The following is a 15961-nucleotide window of genomic DNA, read 5'->3' on the forward strand; positions in this document are numbered from 1 at the left end:
TAGTGGCGGCGGTGGCCTCCTCCCTCAAGAAGCGTCCCTCATAAACGAAGTATTGGTTTTGGCGGTCGGCGGAGCGTCTACCATTTGAGCTCTCTTGAGAGTAAATGGACGTTCTTCTAACTTGCATCTTTCCTAAACCTTTGACCTTCGCTCGTGTCGGCTGGGAGCTATTGTAGAGCCATTTACAATCGAGCTTGCCGTGACTAACTTGATGTTTCGGTGTGACACTCCTGACGGACCCTAAACATTGAAACACACTCAACCTAGTCTAATAGCATCCTTCATCTCTCTCGCCGTCGTAGCCGTCGAAATGCTGCCTGGGTTATCATCATTTTCGCTTATTGCTTAGTCAGAAGCATCATTAGGACACTGAGAAAGCGCCGATTATTGCATTAGATGCGGCGGTAACACTGAGAATGAGGACGGAGGACTGGCGGTGTTTCAATGAAATCACAGGCTAACAAAGGGCAACCTGGATGCGCCAGAGGTGAGCATGAGGCTCATTGAGACGGCCGGCTCCCAAGAAGCTGAAGAGCTGTAAACGCAACGCTTTGTAACGATTATGGTAAATACATTAGCGGGGGATGCAGCCCTTCGTGTTTAAGCGATACTACGCGACCCGTGCTTACTAGGTCATTGGGAATACATAGGTCAAGTCGCAAAAATAATAGCAAATGACTGCCATGAGGATAAATGATTAGACATATAAGATGTGAGAATTGATTTGCTAGGGACGATCGGCCAGTGGCCGCAGTGTGAAAAACTAAGGCTGGCCTAGCATAAAAAACCCTCCACGGTGGAATCTATATATCCTAACAATTATCATCTGTCGAAGTGATTCGATTTACCGACAACTTGCTGAGAACAAATCGAGGTAATGCATGTTAGCACTCAGTGTCATAGCAAAATCGTAGCCGGTCGGAATTGGAATTCAGAACCCTTTGTGGATTTAATGCAGCGACTGACCGGCCAAAATTGCCCCTCAAGGGGATCAATTGTGAGAGTGTCCTCGAGTATCGCATTTGTCTCTCGAACCACAGCGTCACTAGGACACCTCGGTTTGGCAGTTCGACCGCGCGCTGGTCTAGAAACTATCCGGTAACCAGCCCCCAACAACAGTTTTGATCATTCATCATATTGTACATGCGCTTGAATGGTCCACTCCCTGGCGATTTGCATGCGCATGGCTACTTATGGAAAGCGCCTGATCAATTATTTATGGGCCGAACATCTAGGTAGATCAGGCAACTGATGTCGACCTATCCTTACATCATTACATGAATTCAGCGCAGAGTTCCTATTTTGAAGCATCTAGCGCGACTAAATGTGCCGACTGTTTCCAAGATGTAACTGGGTTCAGCTCCAGGCAAATTGTCCCAGGTGTGATGACAGACTTGACTGGCGTCTTATTTACAAGTCTATTTTTTCCTGGATCCCTACCAACAGCACATATAGTATCTGTAGGAAAATGATGCCTTTTCTTTTTAGCATCATCCGTTATATAATTCTTTGGCCTCTGACACAAAGATGCTGCGTAAATACATATCTTAACATTAAGATCTGAACTCTGTACAAACGACTGGATTAAAAGCACTAGCTATAAAGTCAAGTCCGAGTGGAGATGCTCCCCAGGAATATGGATACCGACCAATGCACAAAAATAAACAAAGAGGTAATGATCCTCGATCCTCGATCTTCATCACCCACAGCCAAGAAACCAGATCCGCTAAACGTAAAAATAACGGCTTCGTACTGGAGATTGTAGAGCGCGAAAAGCTCTCTGGTTGCTGCTCTTAGCCATGCCCGCTGTTATCCTCCCTCCTTTTGTGGGATGCAAGGGTTTGGTTTCCGCCTGCTCTACTCCGTACTCCGTATTGGCCTTAGCGTGGCAGCAATGCATTTTAACAACAGTTGTAAAATTCAGATGGCATAGCAAAAAAGACCAAAATGCCGCGGTGGAAATGCCAAGCGCTATAGCCCTCGATTATCTCGTATTGAGAAAGTATTACTTCTCACCAGACCTATTATCAGCCAATGAAACAGGTCATCTCGCAAAATTGATTACCCCACTTCAAATCAAATTCCCTGATCTAGCTACATGTAGCCTGTCTCCCATGATTTCAAGGTCTGGGCACTCTTCTTATCTGCCTAGAGCTCAGTTAGTGGCTATGCTGCTAGAAAGGGGGAAGGCGAGACGTCGCATTCTGCTTGAAACGCTGCCGCAGCGATGCAGCAACACAGCCCTTCCCAGCGGGCGTCGGTGGGATTGTCCGATGTCAATCTGTTGATCAATTCCATACTCTGAATAATATACGTGGAATCCTCAGCATCATCTGCTCTTGTATCAGCAAAAATGGTCTGTAGTTAACTGACCGTATCCCTGCTCTGTGTTATTCTGGCGTAGAATCCCACCACATTTTCTCTGCCTCCAGTTTACTGATCAATGTGCGCTCATTTCTCACCTTGATGGAACTGCACACGTATGTGTGAGCTGAGCATCTCTATAGCGACCTGACAGTCAACATTTCATTGAGATTATATCTACAGAGTACTGAACTTGAGCTATTCTCTGCCACGAACTGTTGGCCACTGGAGAATGCTTTCAGGGGCTAACAGCTTAGCCCTTTTGGGCCATGTCCGTAGTGGATCTTGGAGTCGTTAAAGAAGAAATGAGAAGAAAGTTGTGTGTCAAAACAGTTTTCGCAAAAGCTTATAAAGAAGCTACACAGCCCCTACACGGCTGTCCATTAAAGTGGATCTAATTGCTACGCCGTGCATAACGTAGTTGAATGCGAAACATGGCACCAATACCGAGTCCAGGAATGAGGAAGAAAGGGCAAGTTTGACTTGATACATACATCGAGTAGACGATTTCAAATCCGACAGAATTTTACTTAACAATCTTGGACTTTTTTTTCCATCAGACCGCACGCTGGACAGAGCAAATGGCGACAATGTGGGACCCCCGTGTGAAGTTCAGAGATCCTATCACAGGGACGGTATGGTCGGCTCTACTCTGCACCCTTTTCACAGAATACACCTCGTCAACGAGGTCGGAGGCATACTCTGAATTGCTCTGCTGGATGCTATTGCCTATCCTTTTCAGAACTGTGAAATATAGCGATTTAAAATCCGAAATTAGCAGCTCTTACTCGGAAAAGAACATTACTCAAAGCAAATCGCTACGCTCTTTGTGGATAGTTGCTCTATCTGTTGCCTTTTCATGCGCGTATAAAACAGAGAACAGGGTGATCCATTTTTTTGTAGGTTGCCTTTATGATAGGATATGCATACTTGACTAAACAATGCTTAGCCGGTTTTAACTCCTGTGCTACTGATATTACAAAGACGGTTTCAGACTGACTCTTTCATGACGGCGATTCCTGTTTCTATACAAGCACGAGATAGTAAAGTTGGGACGTGGAAGGTAGTAACATTCTCTACATTTGCTATGCTTGGTTTGGCGAGTAGAGACTATCACAAGTTCATTATCTCTATCCTTCCGGCTACTGCTCTTCTTCTTGTTTACATAACGTTGATTCCCAGAAGGAAATCATCTACCAACACCTTCCCACTTATTGTGGATGAAAATTCTGTTTCATCTCTCTCATCGCGAGTTGTTGTCATTCTGCTCATTGGGGTAGGGTTAGAAACCTGTTTATTCGGCTTCAGCTTGAGTAACTTAGTGGTTGCAATAGCACCGGGCGTTGGAAAGGCTCTATCCTGGGTATTTTTAATCCGTACAGTAAGTCTACGTTATGCACTTTCTTAACATTCACATGGAAAGCTTTTTGACATGTTACAAAGACTCAGCAAACCTCGGTGGCTGTTGCCACTGCCATACAAACAGTAGGCATCACCGCCACGATTGACTTATCTGTGCTCTCTACACATATGCAAGCAATTTTATGCATTTCAAGTACAGTCTTTGCTCTCGGTCAGCTCGTCCATATGCTGCCCAAGCAGATGAAATACAAGCAAGTTGTGTGGATTCTTCCTCTCCTTGTCATTGTTCCGTATATGGAGAATACTGTCGCTATCAGTTCGCTGAAATCCGCAGCTCAACTAAGCTTTGATGGTTCTCCTGATCACCCAGTCGAGGCTATTGTAAACAGCGCCAAAGATGGTTTCGAAAATATGAAGCGAGTGCAATCCCAAAGCTACATTGCCGCTCATAACGAATATACTCGTCGATATGGGGTGGAGCCTCCGCCTGGTTTTCAAGCATGGTACGAGTTTGCTGTCTCAAATAATTCTCCTATCATTGACGAATTCGACACGATGACGAAAGGCATTTTACCTTTCTTAAGATTGAGTGGCAAAGAGGTCATGGAGATGATGAACTCTTTGCAAAATGACACGCGCAGCGAAATATGGGACTGCACGTTTGGGACGCGAGAAGCACAAACTCGGTGTTCTCATTCTCATCGCTACTGGGACAGACACATTCAATGGATGTTCAACACGCTGCTTGGAAACTTGCAGATTGAAGTTCCAAACATTAGGTTCTTTGTAAATCACTTGGATGAGCCAAGAGTCGTTGTTCCACCACGATTGACAGAGAAGGGGCATTATCAAGACCGATGGCTCAGTTTAAGAAACTTTTCTCATCAGTCCGTTTACGACGCTATAATTAAACCATGCGCAACAGACAAGAATGGATACCAGAGCGAGAAAAACGATGCGTTAACATTTGGTTTACCGTTTATCACCAATTTTAGCTCGGCGATGGATTTGTGCCAACACCCCGAATACGAACATCAACACGGTCTTATCATGAGCCCGGTATCTTTTAAGCTGATTGAAGGGCCAGTACCTGTTCTATCAACAGGTACTCTCTCAACTATGGCCGATATACTATATCCTAGCCCTGCTTACTTGGAGCCCGAATTCCAATACGAAGAAAGCTCCGATATCCCTTGGGATGAGAAAGTCAACAAACTCTACTGGGCTGGTTCGACAACAGGAGGTTTTGCCACGGACGGTAACTGGCGAAGCTACCACAGACAACGATTTATTTCACTGTGTCAGAATTTAGGCAACAGACAACATTCTTATCTACAAAAAAGCGATGGATACATTAAACGAATAAAATCATCCATTTTGGATCGGAGGCTATTCGACGTCTTTTTTACTCGAATCTTTCAGTGCACTTGGAAACAGTGCAAAAATCAGCGCAACTTTTTCAGCCTTAAATCATGGGCCCATAAAGATGAAGCATTACGGTCAAAGCTCGTGTTTGATATCGATGGAAACGGCATCAGTGGGCGATATTATAAGCTCTTGGCGTCTAAGTCAACCCCACTAAAGCAGACTCTTCTCAAAGAGTGGCATGACGACCGCCTTATTCCATGGGTTCATTATGTACCTGTGAGCCAAAGCATGGATGAACTTCCTGAGCTGATACTTTATCTTACGTCAACTCAGCGAGGACAACAAAGAGCTAAAGAAATTGCAGAGCAAGGCCATGAGTGGTTCCGCAAGGCTTTCAGGACTGTAGATTTTAGTATTTATACATATCGTATGCTACTAGAGCTAGCAAGGCTGCAAGACCCCGCAAGGGAAGCTGTTATGAGATAATATTGGTCTGACGCATCAGTCAACAGGCATTCAAAGTCAGCATTTCTCGATTAGAAAAGTACTCATACTCGAATAGTGCTAATTCAGGCTGGGAGCAATGAAGTCGGCGATTCTCTGAAGTAAGGCTTTCTCATCCGCTGTTATTAAGACTGTACCTTGATCGTTGTAATTATTATAAATAAGGGGGTTTAAGTCATTTGACTTGAATTAATCTATAATCTAGAAGACCATAATATTCTACCATATCCGACAATGAGTACATAGTGTTGAAGTACCAAGCTATACCCTCACCACAACTCCTCCCCAAACATATGTTTTCGGAGGCTCAGCCTCTCCCTCTTCAGCCATATCCGGCTTCCACTCATGAATCAAAGTAACACCTGGCTCCACAGCCTCAAAGCCTTCTATGATTTGTTCAACGTCGGCCAGTGGTCGCATAATCAATGGTGTAGGCGTTCTTGCATATGCAGCGAGAACCTTCTGCACTACCTCTTCGCTTAGGTTATCTGTTACGCCGTGAGTTATGCTAATCATGCTGCCTGGAGCGAGATTCTTTCTCAAGGTTGAGAAAATGTCGCGGCCGGTGTCAATTGAAAAGAAATGTACCAGTCCCATCATTACAACACCAACTGGCTTCGAAAAGTCAATAAGATTCTTGGTTTCTGGATGACCCAAAATATGATCTAGTTCAAGCACTGATCCGTGTATAAATGTAGTTGACGGATTTTCACTAAGTATTTGCTGGCCATAGGCAACAGCAGCTTCGTCAATATCCACGTAGACAACACGGGCGCTAGGGATAACTCTCTGGGCTATTTGGTGCGTGTTATCTGCACTGGGCAGGCCAGAGCCTATATCAATAAATTGATCAATTCCCTGGTAGCACATATATCGAATAACCCGGCGTAAAAAATGGCGACCTTCAATAGCCATCTCAAAGATTTGCGGGTTCGCCTCTTTGGCAGCAAGAACAGCAGCTCTATCTGACGCAAAGTTGTTTTTTCCACCAAGATAATAATCGTACTTAATTTGATCAGTAAATTAAATTAGCTTAAACATCATAGAACATACCATTCGGGCAACTGAAGGTTTCAAGATATCAACGCCGCTTGGAGGGGCGGGATCGTTGCTAATTTCAGCCATGATGAAGTATTCTAGAATGATTACACAGAGTTTCTAGTGTGAATTGTGAACAAGCTACCAAGATTATGGAACTAGGACTGAAGAATAAATATGAGAGGTGTCAAACTATGCCAATGTTTAAATAGTTCAAATATGGTCTAAATCAGTGCAAGGAATGATAACTCCACCCCCACTACCTGTTGAAGTTCTCACTAGTTATTACACGTTGATAGTGTGTTATCAATTATTATTAATATGTGCCCGAATCCTTTTTTCGAATTATTGGCTATATTGTATGCATGCTCGAACTAGTTACTAACTCGTGCTCTTGTAAGAATTTAGAGATGCATTTGCATATAAGCTTTTAGGAATGCGTGGATAACTAATCTTACTTCCTTTTCTAACCATATACTCTCATTCACATAGTTTTAGTGTAAATTGTCTCATACATATGCTGTATATGCCTAGCGTGCTTATAAGCTGACGTCCTTTTTTTATACAGTTTTATTAATATATTTATAATTAACAAGAAAATCATATGGTACTGTTTCCTCTTTTCTTACTATAGTACCCGGCGTAATTAGTTGAGGATGCATACGTACCGACAAGGGTATCTCGACCGGGGGGTCGGTCAGGGGGTAAAGTACCTCCAAAAACGCGTTTTTTTTATGTTCCTATTGATTCCTGCTAACCTTCCTGCTTCCTAGGCATTCCTAGATCCTTTTTACGATGTCTGGCCGGTTAAGAAGACCTGATATAACCCATAACTAACGCCGTAATGCCCGACTGATGTACCGGCTTGGTTATACGTAAAACGCGACTGGTCTAGGTTTATGATTATTAGAAAGGCAAATCTAATACGCCCTTGCACACGGCGATGATCCTGTAAGACGACCCGGTCGGCCGAGCACCCTGACTCCAACCCAACCAGAAGACCTCGAGGCGTTTGTGACGGCTAGCTCATACAACCGGCAACTACTATAAAATAGAATACCCGGCGTTCTTGGCTGGAATGTGGGAGAATACTGTATTCGTCATGCGTTGCCCGCGTTAAGCCTCCTATTAGTAAGAAGAATTGCCTGGCCCGGCTGGCCGGGGCTCTTAAGCATTACAACTAGACTCTCCAGCAGTGGGCATATATCTTATGGACTGACGAAACCTGGGTCTCTCCCGGCAAGCACGCGAAGGTCTAGATCACTAGGAAGCCCGGCGAGGAATATAAGTCAACCTGTATTATAGAATGCCTCTGCTGGAAGAGCAGTTGGATGTTCTGGGGCTGCTTTTCTAGCCTTGCTAAGAAAGGACCTTGTTTATTCCAGGAAAAGGAATGGGGTAATATTACTGGCGAGTTGTATTATAATAGAATTATGCCTTTAATCGCTGGCTGAGCTTAACTCCATTTAAATTATAAGTTGATGCAGGATATCGCAAGAGCATACACAGTACCAGAAATAATTGCAGAGTTTAAGAGCCGCGGCGTAACCTATATAACCTAGCCGCCTTTCTCACTAGATTTAAATCTAATAGAAGATGTGTGGAATTGGATGAAGGATTAGATTTAATAGCATTACCCGCAAGAGACTATGACCTACGATTGCCTACGGGTGATTGTAAAGGAGGCGTGGGAAGCGGTGCTAATAGAATTCCTTTATGAGCGTCTAGAGACTATGCACGACCTTTGCGAGGCAGTTATTGCAGCAAACGGGCTGCATATAAAATACTAGTTGTTTGTTTCCTTTAAACGCATTATAAGAACTTGCCTAGATACACAGAAGATCTTTGTTGTAATCTTGTCATGACCCCGGTCAGTACCTCTTAGTCATCAACTATTTACCCTGGATACCAAGTAATAGTTTCTTTTCTAGCATTTTACTTTACACCTTCTTTATTACTCGCACTGCCTCTCGATTTCTCATATTTTTCCAAGATTCATCCCTGCTATCCATCCTTGGATCCTTCAATCCTATTAGGATCCTTGCCTATTATTTTCCGCCTTTGAGCTGACTTTCCATCTTCTCTCAGTTCTTGTCTCTTTTGTATTGCGGGAGCGGCTTGCTGTAGCAAATAGACCCTGTATTATCCGTTATCAATTTACAAGGGAGCCTATTACAACTCAAAAGTATTCCGACCTGTATCGATATACATAATTGCATGTTTAATTTTCTAGCTAGCGCTTTGTGTCACTTTAGATAAGGCAAGTCTTTTAGATTGTCTCTATACAACGATCCGTTATGCCGTTAAGCCAAAAAGGGCAAAATATTAGGCTAATAATCACTAGTATTAAAGCAACTACTATAACGCAACTAGGTGCTTATGAGGCATCCAACTTTTACAAGCGACCGGGTTGTAACACCCTAAGCAATAAAGCGCTTATGTCTGCTTGTCTTTTGCTGCAATAGGAAGCTAAAAGCAAGACCGATCAGCTGGCGTAAGATACGATCGCTATCAGCTAGAATTAGCGCATCCTTTGTTTTTACCAAAACAACCTCTTGCATAACTTAGTCACTTTCATGTCCTATTGCCGTTACTCACTTTGTAAGATAGTCTGTCACGCAAAATCAGCCACCTTCCAGTCCTACGCTATTTGCAATACAATCCTTTGCTTAGCCTCGCACACCTTCCAATCCTACTCTACTTTAACCACCTATTGGTATAGCTGACCCGCGCTTTTGAAATCCTGCAGGACGTCATGTCTAGTTAGCAACTGTTTAAACTATTTTATTACGGCTGATTCACTTCGGATAGCCGGCTCTCTTCCTTCCCGACAATCTTTTTTACTTAGTATTTATACTAGGGTTTATTGGGGTATAGCTGTCATCACCATGCAGGCACCTACTAGGCCTAGGATTCTGACAAGGGCTTGGATAGAGACTTTTGCACATAGGCAAGGGGTTTGAAACAAAACCAAGACAGGACAACTAATCAGCACACAAAAGTCCACAGCACGCACATACCAACCGCACTAAACTGCTCACGCTAGTGCTCATATTTATCATCATCATATGCACGTATTCATCTTGCAGTGCCATTCTTTTTTCCGCTTGCTTGCCAGGACAATTTTATCCGTGCCACAACCCAGGATGAGACCGCGCAAAATATCTAGTTACATAAGATTTTAGTCATTTTCAGCTAGTCTTGTCATACATAGTATTTAGCCATTTATCCAGTTTTACACGAAGTACGAAGTACATTGCTGGTTTATGTAACTTGTAGTACACTATGTATCTTATGTTATCAAATAGAATCTCCATGTACGCATCTTGGTTATTAAAAATGTATATTTTTTTTAAATGAATAGAAAATGTTATATTTACAAAACATATGTAATACGTCTGTATTTCATGAATTTTTTTAATTTCTTTTTGAAATATATTTTAAACATACCGCCAAAAAAAAAATACTCTGCTTTATATGTTCACATCCGTAAATGGTTTCGGCCCGAAAATAGCACATTCAACAAGCCTGCCTATTTTCCAATACTATATACATTCACATTGTTGATGTGCACTTTATACACAAGCCGCTAAGACTATTAACAGGGAGACAGGTTTTCCGTAGGAGACTCCAATGTCTCATCCAGTAGGAGCTGTTATTGCACCATACGAGTCATGTTATCATTATACTAGTATGTAATACAGTTACTTTGCAGATGTTGTGTTATGGTTTCTTCCTTTATAGCGTTAGCGCTGTGATCGGCCTCGCAGTCTTTACCACTTTTAGGGTTGTACTTGGGCAGGGACAAGACTAGATTGCAATTCCACTTTACTCACATATACGAAATAATACAACGTTGAAGAAACAGCAACGTGCGGTAAAGCCAGTAGTTCAATTCTAACAGCTGATTGGGTGTAGTAAGAGGAGAATAACACCGAAGACAGAAAGAGATCAAGAGAGAAACAAGGGTTTAAAAATTTTCTAAAAGCTGCAACTGTAACTGCTTTATCTAGTGTATACAATATATCCAATAGGTTGTGGCCTATTTCAATCATTTATGATATCATAATAAGCACTAGACTTAAGAAAGCTAATTTATGAGATTTCGGTTGAAATAACGTTCCGTTTGTCTGTAATCTAGATGGCGTATGATTCAACAATTATTGTTTGCAACATATTATTAGGCGTATTGTTGGCCATTCTATTCTAGTCTAAGCGCTTATAAATAAAGGCCTTATGGTCTTCTATTTCTCTCTGTCTCGTTTTCTTTGCAAAGTACTGCTTATCAAACCACTCATTGTATTATTTTCCATTGACGTGGTTTCTAGCACTGCTCTATTATAAAGCTTGAACACTATAGTATAGTAGTTTGACTACTTTTTCTTTTATCTTTTACTTCTATCCATGACTTTCAAAGTGATTATCATTGGGGGGGGCCCTGTTGGGCTTTTCCTAGCTAATGGTCTGCAAGCCTCTGGGATCGATTATTTGCTTTTTGAAAAGCGACCTACTATTCCCCAACCACTGCCTTTGGTATTTTTCTGTGGCCCCAAGTCACTAGGATGATGCATCAATTAGGTCTTCTCGACAGACTGAGAGAAGTTTCTCATCCAATGACGGGCATAATTCACAGTGCACCTTCAGGAGAGCAACTTAGTGCAGATACGATCTTTTCTAAGACTCATCAGATGTAAGAGTTATAAAATAGTCTTTCCCTTCCCCTCCCTCTCTCCCTTTCTTTTCTTTTTTTTTCTTTTCTCTTCATTCGGTTTCTCTCAACTGACTCTTTCTTTATTAGCCATGGATACCCTGTCGTTGTTACGGATCGCGGCAGCCTTGCCAATACACTTCTTAGCGGTCTTAATGACCCCGATAACCATGTTTTCACCGGGAAACAGCTTAAAAACATTATCCCTCAAGAAGATAGCGTAACAGCGGAATTTTCAGACGGCACCAGTTATAATGGATCCATTGTTATTGGTGCAGATGGAATTTGGAGCACAGTTCGTGACCAGATTCGCCAACATGCGCCTAGCGGCCTGTTTTTGAAAAACCCTTATGAAGCTTCATATAAAGGAATTTTCGGAAGAGGGCCGTTAGTAGACGGTATAACATCAGGACAGGGTATTGAAGTGCACGGCGATGGGTGGTTAATTCAAGCGTTTCCCTCTCAAAAGGAAACTCACATGTTTATTTACAAACGCATTCCGCCAACCACTACAAAAATCCCCTTTTCATCAGTTGTCACAGAGAGCGATATTGCAGAGTTTTATGATGCTAAACTAACACCTCAGGTTTCATTTAAAGAGATCTGGGACAAGCGCTACGCCCAGGGCACTGCAAACTACGAAGAAGGAATTGCACAGCTCTGGCATCATGAAAGAATTGCTCTGGTTGGAGACGCTGTGCATAAGGCAAGTATATTGACTCATCTTCTCCTTCTAATTATTTCCCTTTTTCCTCTTCTGTTGTTTCCTGCAAGCTAACCGCACATGGGGTCCAGATCTCACCGAAACAGGGCGTAGCTGCAAATGTTGGCATGGAAGCGGCTGCAACTCTCACAAATAAACTTGCATCCCTCCTGCAGAACAACCCAAATCCCACTACGCAAGAGGTCAACAAGGCGTTTAGTACGTATCAGAGCGAATTGGAAGGTAAAGTAGGAGTTTGGCAACGGTTATCCCGCTTTAATCTTGAATCAGCCGTGGATAGTAGCGGGCCGTTACTTGACGCTATAAGTGCGAATGCTGCTGCTCGCGTACCAACTATGGTTTCTAAGTCTTTTAAATTCGAGTATGTCCCTTTTGAGCACCAGTACGGAAATGAACTGCCGTGGGTATATTAGGAAAGATGAAGTGAGCAAGCGGATATAGAGGCGTTCGGTTCTCATTTCGGTAGAGATCTTGGCGAAAAGCACAACAGGAAATTAAAAAGACTGGAACTATTTATGTTCTTTATGCACATCAATGAAAGAATCACTAGATATATGCCATGGAAGGCTTAAATACCGTTCTAATTTATTATTATCGCGTGATTTCATTCTTGAAATTTAACGTGCCTGTAGGCTCTTATACAACAATGGCTGAGAAAATTAGCTGTTATATGTAACAATCGTGATGGATATGATGTACATGATGGTCAAGCATGATATATATTATAAGAGAAGAAGAAAAGCAATCTCCACATCAACAGGCTAAGACCAGGGGCGAGGTGTTAATTTACGTTGTGTTTCCTTGCCACTAGCCGATGTTCTCAAATCCCCAATGCCTATGTTTGACAGTGCACCGTAAGGTTGTGCTGGAAAACCGATTTGCGTATGTTCCTGCACGAGACTGGTAATCGTTTTTGGGGTTGCCTAGTCTACATACAACTTTGGCGTTTACGCGTGTCTTGCAAGACTCGACTCATACTATGACCTTGACCCAACAATGGTATTGCGAATGCAGCGTCTCACGAACTTGAGGCTGCTGCTCTAGCGCAGAAACAAAAGACCAGTAGTAATACAATATCTTCTGTGTAACTAGCTTTAAATCCCATGATACAGGTATATTAAGGGTTATTAATATACATAAATGACTGTGAAAACTGTTGAATGGAGCTGCCGTGTTTCACGGTCAAAAATAAGACAATACCGAGACTAATATACACCAAGTAACCGAAAATAATTGGTGGAAAAGGAGGGAAAGTTTTGCGATAATAAATAATCAATGTTCAATGCATCATTATACGAATATGTAACAATCCTCTTCTTTCGGTACAGTTTTTTTTTTTTTTTTTTTTTGAGCAATGGCCTTTTATATCTCAACCGCTGTTTGGCGTAATCGCTCTCTCCAAATCAACAACAAGAGCCATATCTCAAAACTCACAGTAGATGAGCGCAACCCTGTAGCTGCATGGCTGACAGTAAATTTGTCCATTATTTTATGTAAGTAGCTCCCTTTCGCATTGCATTCATCAAAATCTTCTTCTGAGTGTCGTCTCGGTCGTAATGCGCATTCTAGATTAAGCTATGTCTTCATCGTACTGGATCTTCGCGAGGATGGGTACACATCTAATCGAACAGAAACTGCGGGTAGCAGAGATGAGTTAACTGCCTCAAGAAACTTTGCAAGGCGAACAAATTTTGGACTTGCTTCAGCAGAACTACTTGAAACATGGTCGTGGCAACTACAGATAATAGTGAATAGGTATGATATGACATCTCGTGGTGAAATGAGTCATGAAGTATTGCGTTCAGATCACAAAATGAATGAACAGAAACGAAAGCCCTATAGCTCATATTATATATTGTGGCTGCAACAGATTGACCGAGCAGCTCTGTGACGTCTAAATGTCCAAGAATACAGTCCCGTCCACTCGCAAGCTAGCATTTGATAGCTTCTCCTTCAAATATTTCTTCACTAGCTTCGTCGTATTTTCCTCAATCTCATTTTCTAGCAGCTCAATCTTCTCGCTCGTCTCATTATCTAGTCGCTCTAGTGTATCATCGACCTCGTCTTTAAGCTCTTGAAGTATGTCATGAGATTCGACCTTTAGGTCAGTTATGCAGTCATCAATTCTATTGTCGACCACTTCTATTATCTCTGTTCTTTCTTCTGTTCCGTATCGGCATGTGGTGCGGTCAACATCCAATGCCTCCGTCACTTTGTCCTCAAGCCGAATCATACGGTTTTCTATAGTATCGAGGCGAGCACAGATATTTTTGAGAATGAGTAAGATTTGACTGTTAGCTGATGGAGAGCGATCATGGTCGATGTCGGAGATTTCGCGTTTACGTTTATCTAAAATGCTACGTTAGCCTTTGGAAATTCATCAGAAGCCGGAGTGGCGGGGACGAACTGGAGATTTGGCTGGGGCCGGGCGCAGCTTCGCTATATAATGGAGGTGGTTGTACGGCAGCACTTGCAGTAGCATCATTCGTGTGAACAATTTCACCACCTCTGCCAGCATACAGTGCAGTGAGGTTGGCACGTCTGGCATTCGTAGACGGCCGATGGCCAGTGTATGTCGACGAAAAGACTGAGGCGACTAATCCTAAACTCTGCAGCGTCGATGTGATAGTCTCGGTGTTGCTCAAGGAAACGGTAAAATTTGCCGCGGTGGCTAGAGCTCGAATTGAATCTAGGAGGGCTGCAGTCTTCGGTCGAGACTCTAGAATACTGCTTTTAGGGACAACGAGACACGGCTCTTTCGTCAGAGAAAAACACAACGAGTGGTAGTTGGCCTCAAGATTGGTCAATGGTTGAGATGGCGTGTCATGGACAGTCTCCAACGTGATGGATCGGATGCTCTCAGGATATACGAATAAATAAATGGCCTGCTTGCCGCTTTTGCCTCTATTGCCTTTTAGAAGGATATAGCCATACAGCTTGAAAATAGCAGTGTTGGTTGAGATATCCATATATAGATCAAAGGATAGATCGTCAGTGCATTCGGTCCGGCCATCAGCGTTCTTCCAAGCTACCACAGTATTTCTACACGTCACATCGACTTCTGAAGCCTCTTCATTCTCTTGACTAGAATCCGACTCGGTCGACTCTCCGTCATCGTGCTCATTCTTCATTTTGTTTTCATCATAATCAGAATCATCCGCATGTTGGACGTCTTGAGTCGCATAAGGGTATCTAGAAATTCACGTGTCAGCGATCCAGACAGTAGCGAGAGCAAACTCGGTCGTGTATTCGCGTCAATCTTGGTGAAGAATGCCAGGTCCAATTGAGAGGGCGCTTAGGAAAAGTCTCGCCGCTCATCGCAAGATGGCATTTGCTGCAGAGAGAGTACTGGCATAAGGAGGCAAGATAGGAGCAAGGTATCGCACAGCGACGCAAATCGCGAACAAGTGCCTTACGCAGGTCCATCGTATATCACGACGGACCGCTACTCACTATCCGCGGCCAACAAGACCCCTACCATTCTGACAGATTTGGCGGTGACGACAAGCGTGTCAGGTATGTATAGGAATTTCCCGGTCTTGCTTCACAGACAACTGTCGACTGCAGAAATGCCATGAGCGGAGCGGCACGGCTCTCCACACAAGCACATGGCTCGATAGGCGCCTAAGAACTATTTCACTGACCCAGGCGAGGAAACAGGCTGCGTCGCATCATCGCTTTCGCTGGCGTGAGCGCCCTGGACGGGCGGTGCTGCAGCGTCCGTCATGGCAGAAGACGAGGCATGTGGGCCGGATGCGAAGGAAGCGCGAACGAGCGAGACGAGCGAGACGAGACCTGGTATCGAATGCTGCGAGGCGTCGGTGTTGGCGTTGGCGATGGTGAATGACGGTGGATGCCAGCAGCCGTGAGCAGAAATGCCCGCAGTGTCGCGA

The 15961-nt window shown here is 43.3% G+C and overlaps 4 protein-coding genes across 5 annotated transcripts; 2 read left to right on the forward strand and 2 right to left on the reverse strand.

The window, feature by feature from the left end:
- Positions 1-2776: 2776 nt before the first annotated feature.
- TrAFT101_010610 (uncharacterized protein) lies at positions 2777-5763 on the forward strand. The gene is made up of 3 exons (XM_024902151.2): positions 2777-3263; positions 3314-3745; positions 3808-5763. Exons 1-3 carry the CDS (start codon positions 2946-2948, stop codon positions 5578-5580), a joined length of 2523 nt encoding a protein of 840 aa, XP_024755442.2. The 5' UTR covers positions 2777-2945; the 3' UTR covers positions 5581-5763.
- A 96-nt stretch (positions 5764-5859) lies between these two features.
- Positions 5860-6723, reverse strand: TrAFT101_010611 (uncharacterized protein; the record flags this gene model as incomplete). Its single annotated transcript, XM_024901351.2, has 2 exons — positions 5860-6603; positions 6652-6723. The coding sequence occupies 2 exons, from the start codon at positions 6721-6723 to the stop codon at positions 5860-5862; spliced, it is 816 nt and encodes a 271-aa protein (XP_024755443.1).
- A 4526-nt stretch (positions 6724-11249) lies between these two features.
- On the forward strand, positions 11250-12634 carry TrAFT101_010612 (uncharacterized protein; the record flags this gene model as incomplete). The annotated part of the gene is made up of 3 exons (XM_024910810.2): positions 11250-11326; positions 11435-12050; positions 12140-12634. 3 exons carry the CDS (start codon positions 11250-11252, stop codon positions 12479-12481), a joined length of 1035 nt encoding a protein of 344 aa, XP_024755444.2. The 3' UTR covers positions 12482-12634.
- A 1274-nt stretch (positions 12635-13908) lies between these two features.
- On the reverse strand, positions 13909-15919 carry TrAFT101_010613 (uncharacterized protein). 2 transcript variants are annotated; one of them, XM_066129014.1, is made up of 3 exons: positions 15713-15919; positions 14476-15260; positions 13909-14417 (listed from the first exon to the last, which is right to left on the reverse strand). In XM_066129014.1, the coding sequence occupies exons 1-3, from the start codon at positions 15793-15795 to the stop codon at positions 13963-13965; spliced, it is 1323 nt and encodes a 440-aa protein (XP_065985144.1). In that variant the 5' UTR covers positions 15796-15919; the 3' UTR covers positions 13909-13962. The 2 variants fall into 2 exon arrangements, with proteins under 2 accessions (XP_065985144.1, XP_024755445.1); XM_024910340.2 differs by having other exon boundaries at positions 14476-15919.
- Between the last annotated feature and the right edge of the window lie 42 nt (positions 15920-15961).

The sequence above is a fragment of the Trichoderma asperellum genome, chromosome 6 (genome assembly GCF_020647865.1).
Source record: "Trichoderma asperellum chromosome 6, complete sequence".
Taxonomy (NCBI): domain Eukaryota; kingdom Fungi; phylum Ascomycota; class Sordariomycetes; order Hypocreales; family Hypocreaceae; genus Trichoderma; species Trichoderma asperellum.